The following is an 18,317-nucleotide window of genomic DNA, read 5'->3' as shown; positions in this document are numbered from 1 at the left end:
GTGTACAGTATAGCGGGTGGGTGTACAGTATAGCAGGTGGGCGACAGTATATCAGGGGAACAGTATAGGTGAGGTGGGTGTACAGTATAGTAGGTATGTGTACAATATAGCAAATGGGTGTACAGTATAGCAGGTGTGGGTACAGCATAGCAGGTGGGTGTACAGTGTAGCAGGTGGGTGTGAAGTACAGCAAGTGGGTCTACAGTACAACAGGTGTGTACAGTAAGGCAGATGGGTGTACAGTATAGCAGGTGGGTGTACAGTATGGCAGGTGGGTGTACAGTTTGGCAGGTGGGTGTACAGTACAGCAGGTGGATGTACGGTGTAGCAGGTGGGTGTACAGTACAGCAGGTGGGTGTACAATAGAGCTGGTGTGTACAGTACAGCAGGTGTGTAGAGTATGGCAGGTGGGTGTACAGTATTGATGGTGGGTGTACAGTATGGCAGGTGGGTGTACAGTGTAGCAGGTGGGTGTACAGTGTAGCAGGTGGGTGTACAGTGTAGCAGGTGGCTGTCCAGTACAGCAGGTGGGTGTACAGTGTAGCAGGTGGGTGTACAGTATAGCAGGTGAGTGTACAGTACAGCAGGTGTGTACAGTATGGCAGGTGGGTGTGGGTGTACAGTATGGCAGGTGAGTGTACAGTACAGCAGGTGGGTTTACAGTACAGCTAATTTTTAGGTGATTGTATAGTATAACAGGTGGGTGCATGGTGTAGTTCATGTGTGTACAAAGTGGAGATTTTGTGTACACTGTAGCAGGTATTCAATGTTTGCTGGTTTTTTTCCCAAGGATGAGCTGTACAAAAATTATTGTTTTTTTTGCAGAAGTTGATTCTGAATGGAGAAAGACATGGGAAAGTAAGTACTCTCAATGTACTGTAATATATAGTCTAAAGTGAAAAATTATTCTGTCTGCTCATGCCAAACTGTAAATCAAGCTTATTGTCAAACTGAGTAACAAACAATTGTTCTCTCTTGTTGAGAATGGGTATAGTCTGTAGTAATTGTCACCTTTTTGGTGGTACATGTATATTGTTTAACAGAATGCAATTATGTTTGCAGATCTGAAAGAAAACCCAGAATTGTTTTTTCCTGAACCAAATATTTATATAGGTATGTATTCATATGTTTTGAATTATCGACACTATTTTTTATGTTACATTTAATCAAGATACACTGTAGATTCAGGATGGAAGTGGTTACTTGTAATCACAGTAATCAAAGACAAGTACTCTGTATTCTGTACTCATCTTATATTCTAATGTATTCTGTACCTGTCATTGAACCAAATTATTATTGAAGATCTGGGTTAGAATTGTTCTTCAGCAACCCATGCTTTGTTGCAAGAGGCGACTAACGGGATCGAGTGAAGTCCTCATCTTTCATTTCACATATCATTGGGGGTTTTTTTCAGAAGGGTAATTTGTGTATTTGAGTCAACCAAACCAGTATTATGCTACTCCAAAGAAGTTAAGGAACTGTCAGTGTTTTAAATGATTATAGTTAATCTGTCATTATAGGGGAAACTAACTATAGTCATTGAAAGAAACTGGGTAATCTTGTTTGAGTATTATTTATATATGAATGAAAATTCTGTTGAAACTCAACCCGTGAAGGTCCGGGTTAGAATGAACCTTCAGTAACCCATGCTTGTTGTAAGAGGCGACTAACGGGATCGGGTGGTCAGGCTCGCTGGCTTGGTTGACACATGTCATCGGTTCACAATTGCACAGATCGATGCTCATGCTGTTGATCACTAGATTGTCTGGTTCAGACTCGACTACTTACAGGCCGCCGCCATATAGCTGGAATATTGCTGAGTATGGTGTAAAACTAAACTCACTCACTCACTGTTGAAACTATGTTTGAAAGGTTCACCTGTTGGAATCATTTGTGTTTATGGTTGTGTGTTTTATGTCAAATGAAACAGTGGATAAGAGGGTATATCTTATTCTACAGCTGTGTTCTGTCAATATATGTGTGTGGTGTTTGTTTCTAGCCACTGACTTCACATTGCACCCATCGAGTGAAGATACTCCAAAGGTACATATGTCTGATGTGTGGTCACAACATTTGGTGTATAGCGTCAACAGTCTCAATTGACACAATAAAACTAGCCAGCAAACATATTATTTGATGTATATTTAAACTAATTAAAGATTTAAATACTAATGGAATCATAATCCAATAATAGTTTGTTAATAATATTTAATGTATTTTTGTGCTAATTAAACCTTTAATGACATAGACCCTATCAATACTTAGTACTGATTCCTGAAAGGTGGATAAGTTGATACCTGTATGTGACCACTAGTGAAAGTGAGTAACCTCCATCTGACTGATAGTTTCATGTCACATACAGCTCCCCTACCCAGTAGTGGACAATGAGTTCTGCAAGATGTGGTTCAAGAAAGACAGCAAGTTCAATGTTCCTAAAGGTAAGAGTGTGAAAGTGTCACCTGAAAAACTGTAATTATTATGTACAAGTAATGTTGAAAAGAGGTGTAATGTACAAGCATGTCTCTTGTCAGAGGTCACATTAAGGGACATTTCCAATACATGTGCTGTAGAGAGAGAGTGGCCAAGGGTCTCATGACTCACTGTGCATAGGCAGGATCTGTTTGTAAGGTGTCGAAATCAAACATTAGCCCAGATTATGATTCTGCATCTGTTAGCACTGTTCCAGTGGACTGACTTGATAAACTACTATGTACAACTAGTTCAGTGAACCTGTGTAACCCTTGTATCCCTAGTCATCAGAGTTTGTAGCAAGCCTTGCTTTTTCTGTCAGTTCTGTTCAGTTCAAGTTTATAGCGAAAGTGAAGCATTTAGAACTGGTTCAGAATCAGAGCTTCCAGACGCTACACATCAGTGAGGAATACCATCACTGGAGTTGCTTGTCCTCAACACAGCTAATAGTCTAAGGCTACCAGCCTGGCTTATATTCTGTTAAATAACAAACGTGTTAGACATGCCTCTGTAGACTTCTTCCCTAGTTTGTGGAACTATGGTGAAATATGATATTGTGTTTATAGCAGCCTTTAATCCAAATCAGTCTGGCTCTATATGATGTATTGATATATTTCAGGCTACACATACCTTCATCTGATGAGTCCAGCAGTGTCTGAATCTCTGGAGAAGTAAGTTTCACAGTACATGTTACGTGTTGATTACCTAACAAGGACTTAGCTTTGCTGAACTTTGTTACTGTACCTTACGTGATGATTGTAAACATTGTTGGCTTGAAGCTATATTTGCTTGTTGATTAATAATTTCACAATTTGATTATTGGGATATTTACACCAAGAATGTCATCTGGATAAAGAAGTCTGCCAATTCAGAAACATTGACACTTTTCATGAAGCTCAAGCCCTGCCCTCTCTATTGTCAGACAAGTAGGAATCACTAGTAAGCAAAGAGAGCATGGCCCAGTTGTTTGTGTTTCTGGAAGCAATTGAAAAATAATTATTTTTCCTTATCCTGACTCATGCTTATTGCTTGTCTTCTTCTTTTTGCGAACATAGTGGAACACGTGTATCTCCCAATTGAAGTTCCCTTCAATTAAAAAATCACTAATTAGTACTCACCACGAGTTACCTCCCTTCCACAAGCTCGGGAACGAGGGCGCCACTCAACCCATGTGCCTCACTCTCTCCTTCTTCGCCCAGTGAGCTGGACGTGAGAGCGCCTGTGTCTCCCAACACACTATATCCTTTATTTATATTTAGTTTAGTACCTCTTATATTCAGTTATAGAGGTGTAACTAGTATCCTTATTCAACTTGCATTGATTATTAGTCGTGTTTCTGCTGTTTTATTCATGGTTCAGCCGTGTTTGTTCAGCAGTTTACGTTAATGAGAATCTGCACAGGTTGTAAACTACGTTATTCCGCCACGATCCACATTTAAAATGCCCTAGTTGCATTACTCCATGTTCTATTGTTTCTCGTTGTAAATTATGTATTAATTTACCAATTTCTGCCTTTGATAAATATTTATGTTCCGTTTGAGACGGAAGGCAGTTAAATCTCGCAAACAATCTTCAGTCATGGCTAATAGATCGGAAGCTAATATACCCTGTCAACTGTTGATTGATCGACCGCCACCGGGCTGGTGGCCTGCCTGAGTTTCCCTCGGGATAAGCGTGGGGCGCAGTCCGCTATGTCCAAGCGTTTACCTGCATCTCTAGACATTCCGCCTTCACAGTCTAAGACTAGGAAAGCGTCCACATCATCTCAACGTCACGCTTAGAACCCCCAGGTCCACAGCTTCAAAAAGGGAAATCTACTTAAAAGCTACAAATAATTTTGCCTCCGGATATTCTACCTGTCTCAGAATTATGTTTATATGATGATGACATTCCGATTATCATTCCAGATGTACGCCATAAGAAACGTCCAGTATCTGCTACCACACTACAGAGCAGATCAACACGCAACCAGAGATGCCTACGCTGGCTTACTGAGTTTATGATTGAGGGTCCCGTCCACTTTCTACAGAAAGGCCACCCTCAACGCCAGCGCAGACCCGGCCCCAGACTCACCTGGTTAACCAAATCATGAGACTGATGGAGGACCGTTACGGTTTTACAGAGGCCCCAGAGCCCAACCCATAATAAGTCATACAGGGGCCCCAGAGCTCTCCTTCTTGGCTTCTCTGGGGCCCTCAGAGCCCCACAAACGCTACTCGCTGGCAGGGCAAGCCCATAGCGATCACTTTCAAGAAAGGAAGTCCCAGGCAGCCTCAAGGAGCTTAGAGCCTCCAGTTGCGAGGGACATCGTGGAGAATGAGCGCTCGCTGAGCCCACACCCTGTAGAACACAGAGGTCGCTTCGCTGAAGCAAGCTCATATGTCGATTCGACACTGACTCGATACATTCGCTGAAGGTCGCTGGCTAAGAAGTGGCTCGACATCTACCTCAGCCAGAAGATTTAGAAGAGCTTGCCGAAGTCCCCAGCGCTCACCCGAGGATGTCTCCTCCAAGGTCTCCTTACACTAGCCACTCGTCAGTCCGTTCACCACAGTCCTCTCCTAGATCTTCCTACAGATCTAGGACTCCGACATGTGACCCTACATCAGAGGAAGAAGGTATCATTTTCTCAGATGCTGAGATTAGATACTGGATGGTGAATGAGTTACAACTTGCTTCCCCATCGAAGAACGAGAATTCAACTCAGACTTACCTGATGAAGGATGATGATGTAGACAATATCACCTTACCTCCTATTGACCCGATTGCAGTGGTACCAGCTAATCTGGATACAGCCTGTTCCAAATCTTTGAAAGTCCAATCTACACATTTCCCGGTCTTCAATGCCAAGAAATTTGCTGGACACAATATGGACCCCTTTTTCATGGCCTAGGATATTGATGACAACTTTAAATTAATCAGCGATGCCAAGTCCAGAAGTTACAGAGTAGACGATCGCAAATTCGCTCAATTAGATACCATCTCCAGGAGAATGTTCTTTTGGATTGAATAGATCTAGAACGATTAATGAAACTCTCATCACCAAGTTCAAGAATTCTACAGAGGAGGAAGATAGAATGATCTACTCAGCTCTACTCATGCAGAAAAAGAGACCACCAATTTCTTACAGAGCACCTGTCAGCCCTTACTGAAACTACTACCATGGCTCGGCCGGCAAGGCTTACTAGCCTCCTGCTCTTGGGATAAGCAATTTACAGAATCTCTATACACAGCTCCATGGTCATCGCCTTACTGTTTGGTGGCAACATAGACAAGGTCTCCAAAGAAGTATCTAAAGACTCGAGAGAGGTACTTATGATCAGATCCATGGATACCTTAGCGAACGTCATTAAACAGTCAACACAGAGATACTCGGGCAAGTCTTAGTTTTCGGGGCTACAGAAAGCACGGAACACGAAATTAGCTGCAGCTAAAGATCCCAAGGATTCTTTTCGTTGCCCATACAACAAATTTAGGGGAGGATCAGCTAGAGGCAGATCATCCAGAGGTGCCCGTGGATTTAGACGATGAAATTCAGGTTCGGAACGACTGGAGTCTTCCACCCCCAGCCGTTCCAGTACAACCGTCTCAAGTGGGTGGACGCCTTCAGCTACACTGGGAAAACTGGGGAATACTACAAGATCCATATGTATCCAACATCCTACAGCACGGATATCTAATACAACTCAACAACTGATTATTAGTCGTGTTTCTGCTGTTTTATTCATGGTTCACCGTGTTTGTTCAGCAGTTTACGTTAATGAGAATCTGCACAGGTTGTAAACTACGTTATTCCGCTACCGATCCACATTTAAAATGCCTTAGTTGCATTACTCCATGTTCTATTGTTTCTCGTTGTAAATTATGTATTAATTCTACCAATTTCTGCCTTTGATAAATATTTATGTTCCGCTTTGAGACGGAAGGCAGTTAAATCTCGCAAACAATCTTCAGTCATGGCTAATAGATCGGAAGCTAATATACCCTGTCAACTGTTGATCTGACGACCACCACCGGGCTGGTGGCCTGCCTGAGTTTCCTTGGGGGATAAGCGTGGACGAGTCCGCTATGTCCAAGAAGCTTACCTGCATCTCTAGACATTCCGCCTTCACAGTCTAAGACTAGGAAAGCGCCCACATCATCATCTCAACGCACGCTTTTAGAACCCCAGGTCCACAGCTTCGCCAAAAGGGAAATCTACTAAAAGCTACAAATAATTTTGCCTCCGATATTCTACCTGTCTCAGAATTATGTTTATATGATGATGACATTCCGATTATCATTCCAGATGTACGCCATAAGAAACGCCCAGTATCTGCTACCGCCACTACAGAGCAGATCAACACGCAACCAGAGATGCCTACGCTGGACGCTTGAGTTTATGATTGAGGGTCCCGCTACTTTCACAGAAAGGCCACCTCAACGCCAGCAGACCCGTCCCCAGACGACCTGGTTAACCAAATCATGAGACTGATGGAGGACCAAGACGGGTTTACAGAGGCCCCAGAGCCCAACCCATAATAAGTCATACAGGGCCCCAGAGCTCGCTCTGGCTTGGCCAAGTGAGGGCCCCAGAGCCTACAAACGCCTCCGCTGAAGGGCAACCCAGCCCATAGCTTATCACTTCGCAAAGGAAGTCCCAGGCAGCCTCCGCCAAGGAGCTAGAGCCTCTCCAGTTGCGGGGACATCGACATGGAGAATGAGCTTCGCTGAGCCCACACCCTGTAGAACACAGAGGTCGCTCATGGGCAAGCCATATGTCGATTCGACACTGACTCCCGACACATTCGCAAGGTCGCTAGAAGGCTAAGTGGCTCGACATCTACCTCACCCCAGAAGATTTAGAAGAGCTTCGCTGAAGTCCCCAGCGCTCACCGAGGATGTCTCCTCCAAGGTCTCCTTACACTAGCCACTGCCAGTCCGCTCACCACAGTCCTCTCCTAGATCTTCCTACAGATCTAGGACTCCTACATGTGACCCTACATCAGAGGAAGAAGGTATCATTTTCTCAGATGCTGAGATTAGATACTGGATGGTGAATGAGTTACAACTTGCTTCCCATCGAAGAACGAGAATTCAACTCAGACTTACCTGATGAAGGATGATGATGTAGACAATATCACCTTACCTCCTATTGACCCGATTGCAGTGGTACCAGCTAATCTGGATACAGCCTGTTCCAAATCTTTGAAAGTCCAATCTACACATTTCCGGTCTTCAATGCCAAGAAATTTGCTGACACAATATGGACCCCTTTTTCATGGCCTAGGATATTGATGACAACTTTAAATTAATCAGCCATGCCAAGTCCAGAAGTTACAGAGTAGACGATCGCGAAATTCACTTCAATTAGATACCATCTCCAGGAGAATGTTCTTTGGATTGAATAGATCTAGAACGATTAATGAAACTCTCTATCACCAAGTTCAAGAATTCTACAGAGGAGGAAGATAGAATGATCTACTCAGCTCTACTCATGCAGAAAAGAGACCACCAATTTCTTACAGAGCACCTGTCAGCCCTTACTGAAACTACTACCATGGCTCGTCGGCAAGGCTTACTAGCCTCCTGCTCTTGGGATAAGCAATTTACAGAATCTCTATACACAGCTCCATGGTCATCGCCTCTTACTGTTTGGTGGCAACATAGACAAGGTCTCCAAAGAAGTATCTAAAGACTCGAGAGAGGTACTTATGATCAGATCCATGGATACCTTAGCTTAACGCCATTAAACAGTCAACACAGAGATACTCGGCAAGTCTTAGTTTTCAAGGCACAGAAAGCACGAACACCTAAATTAGCTGCAGCTAAAGATCCCAAGGATTCTTTTCGCTGCCCATACAACAAATTTAGGGAGGATCAGCTAGAGGCAGATCATCCAGAGGTGCCCGTGGATTTAGACGATGAAATTCAGGTTCGAACGACTGGAGTCTTCCACCCCAGCCGCTCCAGTACAACCGCCTCAAGTGGGTGGACGCCTTCAGCTACACTGGGAAAACTGGGGAATACTACAAGATCCATATGTATCCAACATCCTACAGCACGGATATCTAATACAACTCAACAACTGATTATTAGTCGTGGTTTCTGCTGTTTTATTCATGGTTCACCGCGGTTTGTTCAGCAGTTTACGCTTAATGAGAATCTGCACAGGTTGTAAACTACGCTTATTCCGCCACCGATCCACATTTAAAATGCCCTAGTTGCATTACTCCATGTTCTATTGTTTCTCTTTGTAAATTATGTATTAATTTACCAATTTCTGCCTTTGATAAATATTTATGTTCCGCTTTGAGACGGAAGGCAGTTAAATCTCGCAAAACAATCTTCAGTCATGGCTAATAGATCGGAAGCTAATATACCCTGTCAACTGTTGACTGATCGACCGCCACCGCTGGTGGCCTGCCTGTTTTCCTCGGGATAAGCGTGGACGCAGTCCGCTATGTCCAAGAAGTTTACCTGCATCTCTAGACATTCCGCCTTCACAGTCTAAGACTAGGAAAGCGCCCACATCATCTCAACGCGACGCTTTAGAACCCCAGGTCCACAGCTTCGCTAAAAGGAAATCTACTTAAAGCTACAAATAATTTTGCCTCCGGATATTCTACCTGTCTCAGAATTATGTTTATATGATGATGACATTCCGATTATCATTCCAGATGTACGCCATAAGAAACGCCCAGTATCTGCTACCGCCACTACAGAGCAGATCAACACGCTAAACCAGAGATGCCTACGCTGACGCTTCTGAGTTTATGATTGAGGGTCCCGTCACTTTCACAGAAAGGCCACCCTCAACGCCAGCGCAGACCGTCCCAGACGACCTGGTTAACCAAATCATGAGACTGATGGAGGACCGTTACGGTTTACAGAGGCCCCAGAGCCCAACCCATAATAAGTCATACAGGGCCCCAGAGCTCAGCTCTTGGCTTCGTAGGGCCCCAGAGCCCACAAACGCTTTCTCCGCTGGCTAAGGGCAACTCCAGCCTATAGCGATCACTTCAAAAGGAAGTCCCAGGTCAGCCTCCGCTGAAGAGCTAGAGCCTCCAGTTGCGTAGGGACATCGCGGGAGAATGAGCTTACCGCTGAGCCCACACCCTGTAGAACACAGAGGTCGCTCATGGGCAAGCCATATGTCGACCTCGACACTGACTTCCTCGATACATTTCGCTGGGCGGTCATGGCTAAGTGGCTCGATATCTACCTCACCAGAAGATTTAGAAGAGCTTCGCTGAAGTCCCCAGCGCTCACCGAGGATGTCTCCTCCAAGGTCTCCTTACACTAGCCACTGGCCAGTCCGCTCACCACAGTCCTCTTCCTAGATCTTCCTACAGATCTAGGACTCCTCGGCTATGTGACCCTACATCAGAGGAAGAAGGTATCATTTTCTCAGATGCTGAGAGACCCGTGAAGATCCGGGGTAGAATAGGTCTTCAGCAACCCATTCTTGTCATAAAAGCTTACTATGCTTGTCGTCGTGAAAAGGCGACTAACGGATCGGGTGGTCAGGCTCGCTGACTTGGTTGACATGTCATTGGTTCCCAATTGCGCAGATCGATGCTCATGCTGTTGATCACTGGATTGTCTGGTCCAGACTCCGATTATTTACAGACCGCCGCCATATAGCTGGAATATTGCTGAGTGCGCGGCGAAACTAACCTCACTCACTCACTCACTCAGATGCTGAGATTAGATACTGGATGGTGAATGAGTTACAACTTGCTTCCCCATCGGCTAGAATCCAGAATTCAACCTCCAGACTTACCTGATGAAGGATGATGATGTAGACAATATCACCTTACCTCCTATTGACCTCGATTGCAGTGGTACCAGCTAATCTGGATACAGCCTGTTCCAAATCTTTGAAAGTCCAATCTACACATTTCCCGGTCTTCAATGCCAAGAAATTTGCTGGACACAATATGGACCCCTTTTCATGGCCTAGGATATTGATGACAACTTTAAATTAATCAGCCATGCCAAGTCCAGAAGTTACAGAGTAGACGATCGCAAATTCGGCCAATTAGATACCATCTCCAGGAGAATGTTCTTTGGATTGAATAGATCTAGAACGCATTAATGAAACTCTCATCACCAAGTTCAAGAATTCTACAGAGGAGGAAGATAGAATGATCTACTCAGCTCTACTCATGCAGAAAAAGAGACCACCAATTTCTTACAGAGCACCTGTCAGCCCTTACTGAAACTACTACCATGGCTCGCCGGCAAGGCTTACTAGCCTCCTGCTCTTGGGATAAGCAATTTACAGAATCTCTATACACAGCTCCATGGTCATCATGCTTTACTGTTTGGTGGCAACATAGACAAGGTCTCCAAAGAAGTATCTAAAGACTCGAGAGAGGTACTTATGATCAGATCCATGGATACCTTAGCTTAACGCCATTAAACAGTCAACACAGAGATACTCGGCAAGTCTTAGTTTTCGGGCTACAGAAAGCACGGAACACCTAAATTAGCTGCAGCTAAAGATCCTAAGGATTCTTTTCGCTGCCCATACAACAAATTTAGGGAGGATCAGCTAGAGGCAGATCATCCAGAGGTGCCCGTGGATTTAGACGATGAAATTCAGGTTCGGAACGACTGGAGTCTTCCACCCCCAGCCGTTCCAGTACAACCGTCTCAAGTGGGTGGACGCCTTCAGCTACACTGGGAAAACTGGGGAATACTACAAGATCCATATGTATCCAACATCCTACAGCACGGATATCTAATACAACTCAACAACTGATTATTAGTCGTGTTTCTGCTGTTTTATTCATGGTTCGCCGTGTGTTTGTTCAGCAGTTTACGTTAATGAGAATCTGCACAGGTTGTAAACTACGTTATTCCGCTACCGATCCACATTTAAAATGCCCTAGTTGCATTACTCCATGTTCTATTGTTTCTCTTTGTAAATTATGTATTAATTTACCAATTTCTGCCTTTGATAAATATTTATGTTCCGTTTTGAGACGGAAGGCAGTTAAATCTCGCAAACAATCTTCAGTCATGGCTAATAGATCGGAAGCTAATATACCCTGTCAACTGTTGACTGATCGACCCGCCACCGGCTGGTGGCCTGCCTGAGTTTCCTCGGGGGATAGCGTGGGGCGCAGTCCGCTATGTCCAAGAAGCGACCTTGCATCTCTAGACATTCCGTCTTCACAGTCTAAGACTAGGAAAGCGTCCACATCATCTCAGACGCACGCTTAGAACCCCCAGGTCCACAGCCGTCAAAGGGAAATCTCACGAAAAGCTACAAATAATTTTGCCTCCGATGTTCTACCTGTCTCAGAATTATGTTTATATGATGATGACATTCCGATTATCATTCCAGATGTACGTCATAAGAAACGTCCAGTATCTGCTACCGTCACTACAGAGCAGATCAACACGCCAACCAGAGATGCCCTACGCTGGCGCCTGAGTTTATGATTGAGGGTCCGTCACTTTCACAGAAAGGCCACCCTCAACGCCAGCGCAGACCGTCCCAGACGACCTGGTTAACCAAATCATGAGACTGATGGAGGACCGTTACGGTTTACAGAGGCCCCAGAGCCCAACCCATAATAAGTCATACAGGGCCCCAGAGCTCGCCCAGGCCCAAGGCGTGGGGCCCCAGAGCCCTAAACAGCCTCCGGCAAAGGGCAACCCAGCCCATAGCGATCACTTCATGAAAGGAAGTCCCAGGCAGCCTCCGGCGAAGGAGCTAGAGCCTCTCCAGTTGCGAGGGACATCGTGGAGAATGAGCGCTGCGCTGAGCCCACACCCTGTAGAACACAGAGGTCGTTCGCGGAGCAAGCGCTCATATGTCGATTCGGACACTGACTCGATACATTCGCGAAGGTCGCGAAGGCTAAGTGGCTCGATATCTACCTCGCCCAGAAGATTTAGAAGAGCTTCGCGAAGTCCCCAGCGTTCACCGAGGATGTCTCCTCCAAGGTCTCCTTACACTAGCCACTCGTCAGTCCGTTCACCACAGTCCTCTCCTAGATCTTCCTACAGATCTAGGACTCCGACATGTGACCCTACATCAGAGGAAGAAGGTATCATTTTCTCAGATGCTGAGAGACCCGTGAAGATCCGGGGTAGAATAGGTCTTCAGCAACCCATTCTTGTCATAAAAGGCGACTATGCTTGTCGTAAAAGGCGACTAACGGGATCGGGTGGTCAGGCTCGCTGACTTGGTTGACACATGTCATTGGTTCCCAATTGCGCAGATCGATGCTCATGCTGTTGATCACTGGATTGTCTGGTCCAGACTCGATTATTTACAGACCGCCATATAGCTGGAATATTGCTGAGTGCGGGCGTAAAACTAACCTCACTCACTCACTCACTCAGATGCTGAGATTAGATACTGGATGGTGAATGAGTTACAACTTGCTTCCCCATCGAAGAACGAGAATTCAACTCAGACTTACCTGATGAAGGATGATGATGTAGACAATATCACCTTACCTCCTATTGACCCGATTGCAGTGGTACCAGCTAATCTGGATACAGCCTGTTCCAAATCTTTGAAAGTCCAATCTACACATTTCCCGGTCTTCAATGCCAAGAAATTTGCTGGACACAATATGGACCCCTTTTTCATGGCCTAGGATATTGATGACAACTTTAAATTAATCAGCGATGCCAAGTCCAGAAGTTACAGAGTAGACGATCGCAAATTCGCTCAATTAGATACCATCTCCAGGAGAATGTTCTTTGGATTGAATAGATCTAGAACGATTAATGAAACTCTCATCACCAAGTTCAAGAATTCTACAGAGGAGGAAGATAGAATGATCTACTCAGCTCTACTCATGCAGAAAAGAGACCACCAATTTCTTACAGAGCACCTGTCAGCGCTTACTGAAACTACTACCATGGCTCGTCGGCAAGGCTTACTAGCCTCCTGCTCTTGGGATAAGCAATTTACAGAATCTCTATACACAGCTCCATGGTCATCGCCCTTACTGTTTGGTGGCAACATAGACAAGGTCTCCAAAGAAGTATCTAAAGACTCGAGAGAGGTACTTATGATCAGATCCATGGATACCTTAGCGAACGTCATTAAACAGTCAACACAGAGATACTCGGGCAAGTCTTAGTTTTCGGGGCTACAGAAAGCACGGAACACGAAATTAGCTGCAGCTAAAGATCCCAAGGATTCTTTTCGTTGCCCATACAACAAATTTAGGGGAGGATCAGCTAGAGGCAGATCATCCAGAGGTGCCCGTGGATTTAGACGATGAAATTCAGGTTCGGAACGACTGGAGTCTTCCACCCCCAGCCGTTCCAGTACAATCTCAAGTGGGTGGACGCCTTCAGCTACACTGGGAAAACTGGGGAATACTACAAGATCCATATGTATCCAACATCCTACAGCACGGATATCTAATACAACTCAACAACTGATTATTAGTCGTGTTTCTGCTGTTTTATTCATGGTTCGCCGTGTTTGTTCAGCAGTTTACGTTAATGAGAATCTGCACAGGTTGTAAACTACGTTATTCCGCTACCGATCCACATTTAAAATGCCCTAGTTGCATTACTCCATGTTCTATTGTTTCTCTTTGTAAATTATGTATTAATTTACCAATTTCTGCCTTTGATAAATATTTATGTTCCGTTTTGAGACGGAAGGCAGTTAAATCTCGCAAACAATCTTCAGTCATGGCTAATAGATCGGAAGCTAATATACCCTGTCAACTGTTGACTGACGACCCGCCACCGGCTGGTGGCCTGCCTGAGTTTCCCTCGGGGGATAAGCGTGGGACGCAGTCCGCTATGTCCAAGAAGCGACCTGCATCTCTAGACATTCCGTCTTCACAGTCTAAGACTAGGAAAGCGTCCACATCATCTCAACGTACGCTTAGAACCCCCAGGTCCACAGCTTCGTCAAAAGGGAAATCTACGAAAGCTACAAATAATTTTGCCTCCGATATTCTACCTGTCTCAGAATTATGTTTATATGATGATGACATTCCGATTATCATTCCAGATGTACGTCATAAGAAACGTCCAGTATCTGCTACCGTCACTACAGAGCAGATCAACACGCAACCAGAGATGCCTACGCTGACGCCTGAGTTTATGATTGAGGGTCCCGTCACTTTCACAGAAAGGCCACCCTCAACGCCAGCGCAGACCGTCCCAGACGACCTGGTTAACCAAATCATGAGACTGATGGAGGACCGTTACGGTTTACAGAGGCCCCAGAGCCCAACCCATAATAAGTCATACAGGGCCCCAGAGCTCGCCTTGGCTTCGCGTAGGGCCCCAGAGCCCACAAACGCGCTCCGCGAAGGGCAACCCAGCCCATAGCGATCACTTCGCAAAGGAAGTCCCAGGCCGCCTCCGCGAAGGAGCTAGAGCCTCTCCAGTTGCGAGGGACATCGTGGAGAATGAGCGCTTCGCTGAGCCCACACCCTGTAGAACACAGAGGTCGTTCGCGAAGCAAGCGCTCATATGTCGATTCGGACACTGACTCGATACATTCGCGAAGGTCGCGAAGGCTAAGTGGCTCGATATCTACCTCGCCCAGAAGATTTAGAAGAGCTTCGCGAAGTCCCCAGCGTTCACCGAGGATGTCTCCTCCAAGGTCTCCTTACACTAGCCACTCGTCAGTCCGTTCACCACAGTCCTCTCCTAGATCTTCCTACAGATCTAGGACTCCGACATGTGACCCTACATCAGAGGAAGAAGGTATCATTTTCTCAGATGCTGAGAGACCCGTGAAGATCCGGGGTAGAATAGGTCTTCAGCAACCCATTCTTGTCATAAAAGGCGACTATGCTTGTCGTAAAAGGCGACTAACGGGATCGGGTGGTCAGGCTCGCTGACTTGGTTGACACATGTCATTGGTTCCCAATTGCGCAGATCGATGCTCATGCTGTTGATCACTGGATTGTCTGGTCCAGACTCGATTATTTACAGACCGCCGCCATATAGCTGGAATATTGCTGAGTGCGGCGTAAAACTAACCTCACTCACTCACTCACTCAGATGCTGAGATTAGATACTGGATGGTGAATGAGTTACAACTTGCTTCCCCATCGAAGAACGAGAATTCAACTCAGACTTACCTGATGAAGGATGATGATGTAGACAATATCACCTTACCTCCTATTGACCCGATTGCAGTGGTACCAGCTAATCTGGATACAGCCTGTTCCAAATCTTTGAAAGTCCAATCTACACATTTCCCGGTCTTCAATGCCAAGAAATTTGCTGGACACAATATGGACCCCTTTTTCATGGCCTAGGATATTGATGACAACTTTAAATTAATCAGCGATGCCAAGTCCAGAAGTTACAGAGTAGACGATCGCAAATTCGCTCAATTAGATACCATCTCCAGGAGAATGTTCTTTGGATTGAATAGATCTAGAGCGATTAATGAAACTCTCATCACCAAGTTCAAGAATTCTACAGAGGAGGAAGATAGAATGATCTACTCAGCTCTACTCATGCAGAAAAGAGACCACCAATTTCTTACAGAGCACCTGTCAGCCCTTACTGAAACTACTACCATGGCTCGTCGGCAAAGGCTTACTAGCCTCCTGCTCTTGGGATAAGCAATTTACAGAATCTCTATACACAGCTCCATGGTCATCGCCCTTACTGTTTGGTGGCAACATAGACAAGGTCTCCAAAGAAGTATCTAAAGACTTCGAGAGAGGTACTTATGATCAGATCCATGGATACCTTAGCGAGCGTCATTAAACAGTCAACACAGAGATACTTTCGGGCAAGTCTTAGTTTTAGGGGCTACAGAAAGCACGAACACGAAATTAGCTGCAGCTAAAGATCCCAAGGATTCTTTTCGTTGCCCATACAACAAATTTAGGGGAGGATCAGCTAGAGGCAGATCATCCAGAGGTGCCCGTGGATTTAGACGATGAAATTCAGGTTCGGAACGACTGGAGTCTTCCACCCCCAGCCGTTCCAGTACAACCGTCTCAAGTGGGTGGACGCCTTCAGCTACACTGGGAAAACTGGGGAATACTACAAGATCCATATGTATCCAACATCCTACAGCACGGATATCTAATACAACTCAACAACTGATTATTAGTCGTGTTTCTGCTGTTTTATTCATGGTTCGCCGTGTTTGTTCAGCAGTTTACGTTAATGAGAATCTGCACAGGTTGTAAACTACGTTATTCCGCTACCGATCCACATTTAAAATGCCCTAGTTGCATTACTCCATGTTCTATTGTTTCTCTTTGTAAATTATGTATTAATTTACCAATTTCTGCCTTTGATAAATATTTATGTTCCGTTTTGAGGCGGAAGGCAGTTAAATCTACGCAAACAATCTTCAGTCATGGCTAATAGATCGGAAGCTAATATACCCTGTCAACTGTTGACTGACGACCATACCGGCTGGTGGCCTGCCTGAGTTTCCCTCGGGATAAGCGTGGGGCGCAGTCCGCTATGTCCAAGCGACCTGCATCTCTAGACATTCCGTCTTCACAGTCTAAGACTAGGAAAGCGTCCACATCATCTCAACGTGACGCTTAGAACCCCCAGGTCCACAGCCGTCAAAGGAAATCTACGAAAGCTACAAATAATTTTGCCTCGATATTCTACCTGTCTCAGAATTATGTTTATATGATGATGACATTCCGATTATCATTCCAGATGTACGTCATAAGAAACGTCCAGTATCTGCTACCGTCACTACAGAGCAGATCAACACGCAACCAGAGATGCCTACGCTGACGCCTGAGTTTATGATTGAGGGTCCCGTCACTTTCACAGAAAGGCCACCCTCAACGCCAGCGCAGACCGTCCCAGACGACCTGGTTAACCAAATCATGAGACTGATGGAGGACCGTTACGGTTTACAGAGGCCCCAGAGCCCAACCCATAATAAGTCATACAGGGCCCCAGAGCTCGCCTTGGCTTCGCGTAGGGCCCCAGAGCCCACAGCGCCTCCGCCGGCAAGGGGCAACCAGCCCATAGCGATCGCCATGGAAGTCCCAGGCAGCCTCCAGCGAAGAGCTAGAGCCTCTCAGTTGCGAGGGACATGCGTGGAGAATGAGCGCCAGCTGAGCCCACACCCTGTAGAACACAGAGGTCGTTTCACAGGGAAGCAAGCTCATATGTCGATTCGGACACTGACTCGATACATTCGCGAAGGTCGCGAAGGCTAAGTGGCTCGATATCTACCTCGCCCAGAAGATTTAGAAGAGCTTCGCGAAGTCCCCAGCGTTCACCGAGGATGTCTCCTCCAAGGTCTCCTTACACTAGCCACTCGTCAGTCCGTTCACCACAGTCCTCTCCTAGATCTTCCTACAGATCTAGGACTCCGATTATGTGACCCTACATCAGAGGAAGAAGGTATCATTTTTTCTCAGATGCTGAGATTAGATACTGGATGGTGAATGAGTTACAACTTGCTTCCCCATCGAAGAACGAGAATTCAACTCAGACTTACCTGATGAAGGATGATGATGTAGACAATATCACCTTACCTCCTATTGACCCGATTGCAGTGGTACCAGCTAATCTGGATACAGCCTGTTCCAAATCTTTGAAAGTCCAATCTACACATTTCCCGGTCTTCAATGCCAAGAAATTTGCTGGACACAATATGGACCCCTTTTTCATGGCCTAGGATATTGATGACAACTTTAAATTAATCAGCGATGCCAAGTCCAGAAGTTACAGAGTAGACGATCGCAAATTCACTCAATTAGATACCATCTCCAGGAGAATGTTCTTTGGATTGAATAGATCTAGAACGATTAATGAAACTCTCATCACCAAGTTCAAGAATTCTACAGAGGAGGAAGATAGAATGATCTACTCAGCTCTACTCATGCAGAAAAGAGACCACCAATTTCTTACAG

At 45.4% G+C, this 18,317-nt stretch overlaps 1 protein-coding gene across 5 annotated transcripts in view; it reads left to right on the top strand.

Moving 5' to 3' along the window:
• LOC124275297 (nardilysin-like) overlaps positions 1 to 18,317 on the top strand; it is a 64,675-nt gene that overhangs the window by 32,955 nt on the left and 13,403 nt on the right. For all 5 annotated transcript variants that reach the window (XM_046710783.1, XM_046710784.1, XM_046710781.1 and 2 more), the window contains 5 exons: positions 826 to 858; positions 1,063 to 1,113; positions 2,000 to 2,043; positions 2,363 to 2,438; positions 3,089 to 3,140. In XM_046710783.1, the coding sequence (XP_046566739.1) occupies positions 826 to 858; positions 1,063 to 1,113; positions 2,000 to 2,043; positions 2,363 to 2,438; positions 3,089 to 3,140 (256 nt within the window). The remainder of the gene's footprint in view (positions 1 to 825; positions 859 to 1,062; positions 1,114 to 1,999; positions 2,044 to 2,362; positions 2,439 to 3,088; positions 3,141 to 18,317) is intronic.

The sequence above is a fragment of the Haliotis rubra genome, unplaced genomic scaffold (genome assembly GCF_003918875.1).
Source record: "Haliotis rubra isolate DU_JTF1 unplaced genomic scaffold, ASM391887v1 Scf2, whole genome shotgun sequence".
NCBI lineage: Eukaryota > Metazoa > Mollusca > Gastropoda > Lepetellida > Haliotidae > Haliotis > Haliotis rubra.
Note: the sequence above shows the minus strand (reverse complement) of the source record. Positions and strands in the feature narration are given on the sequence as shown.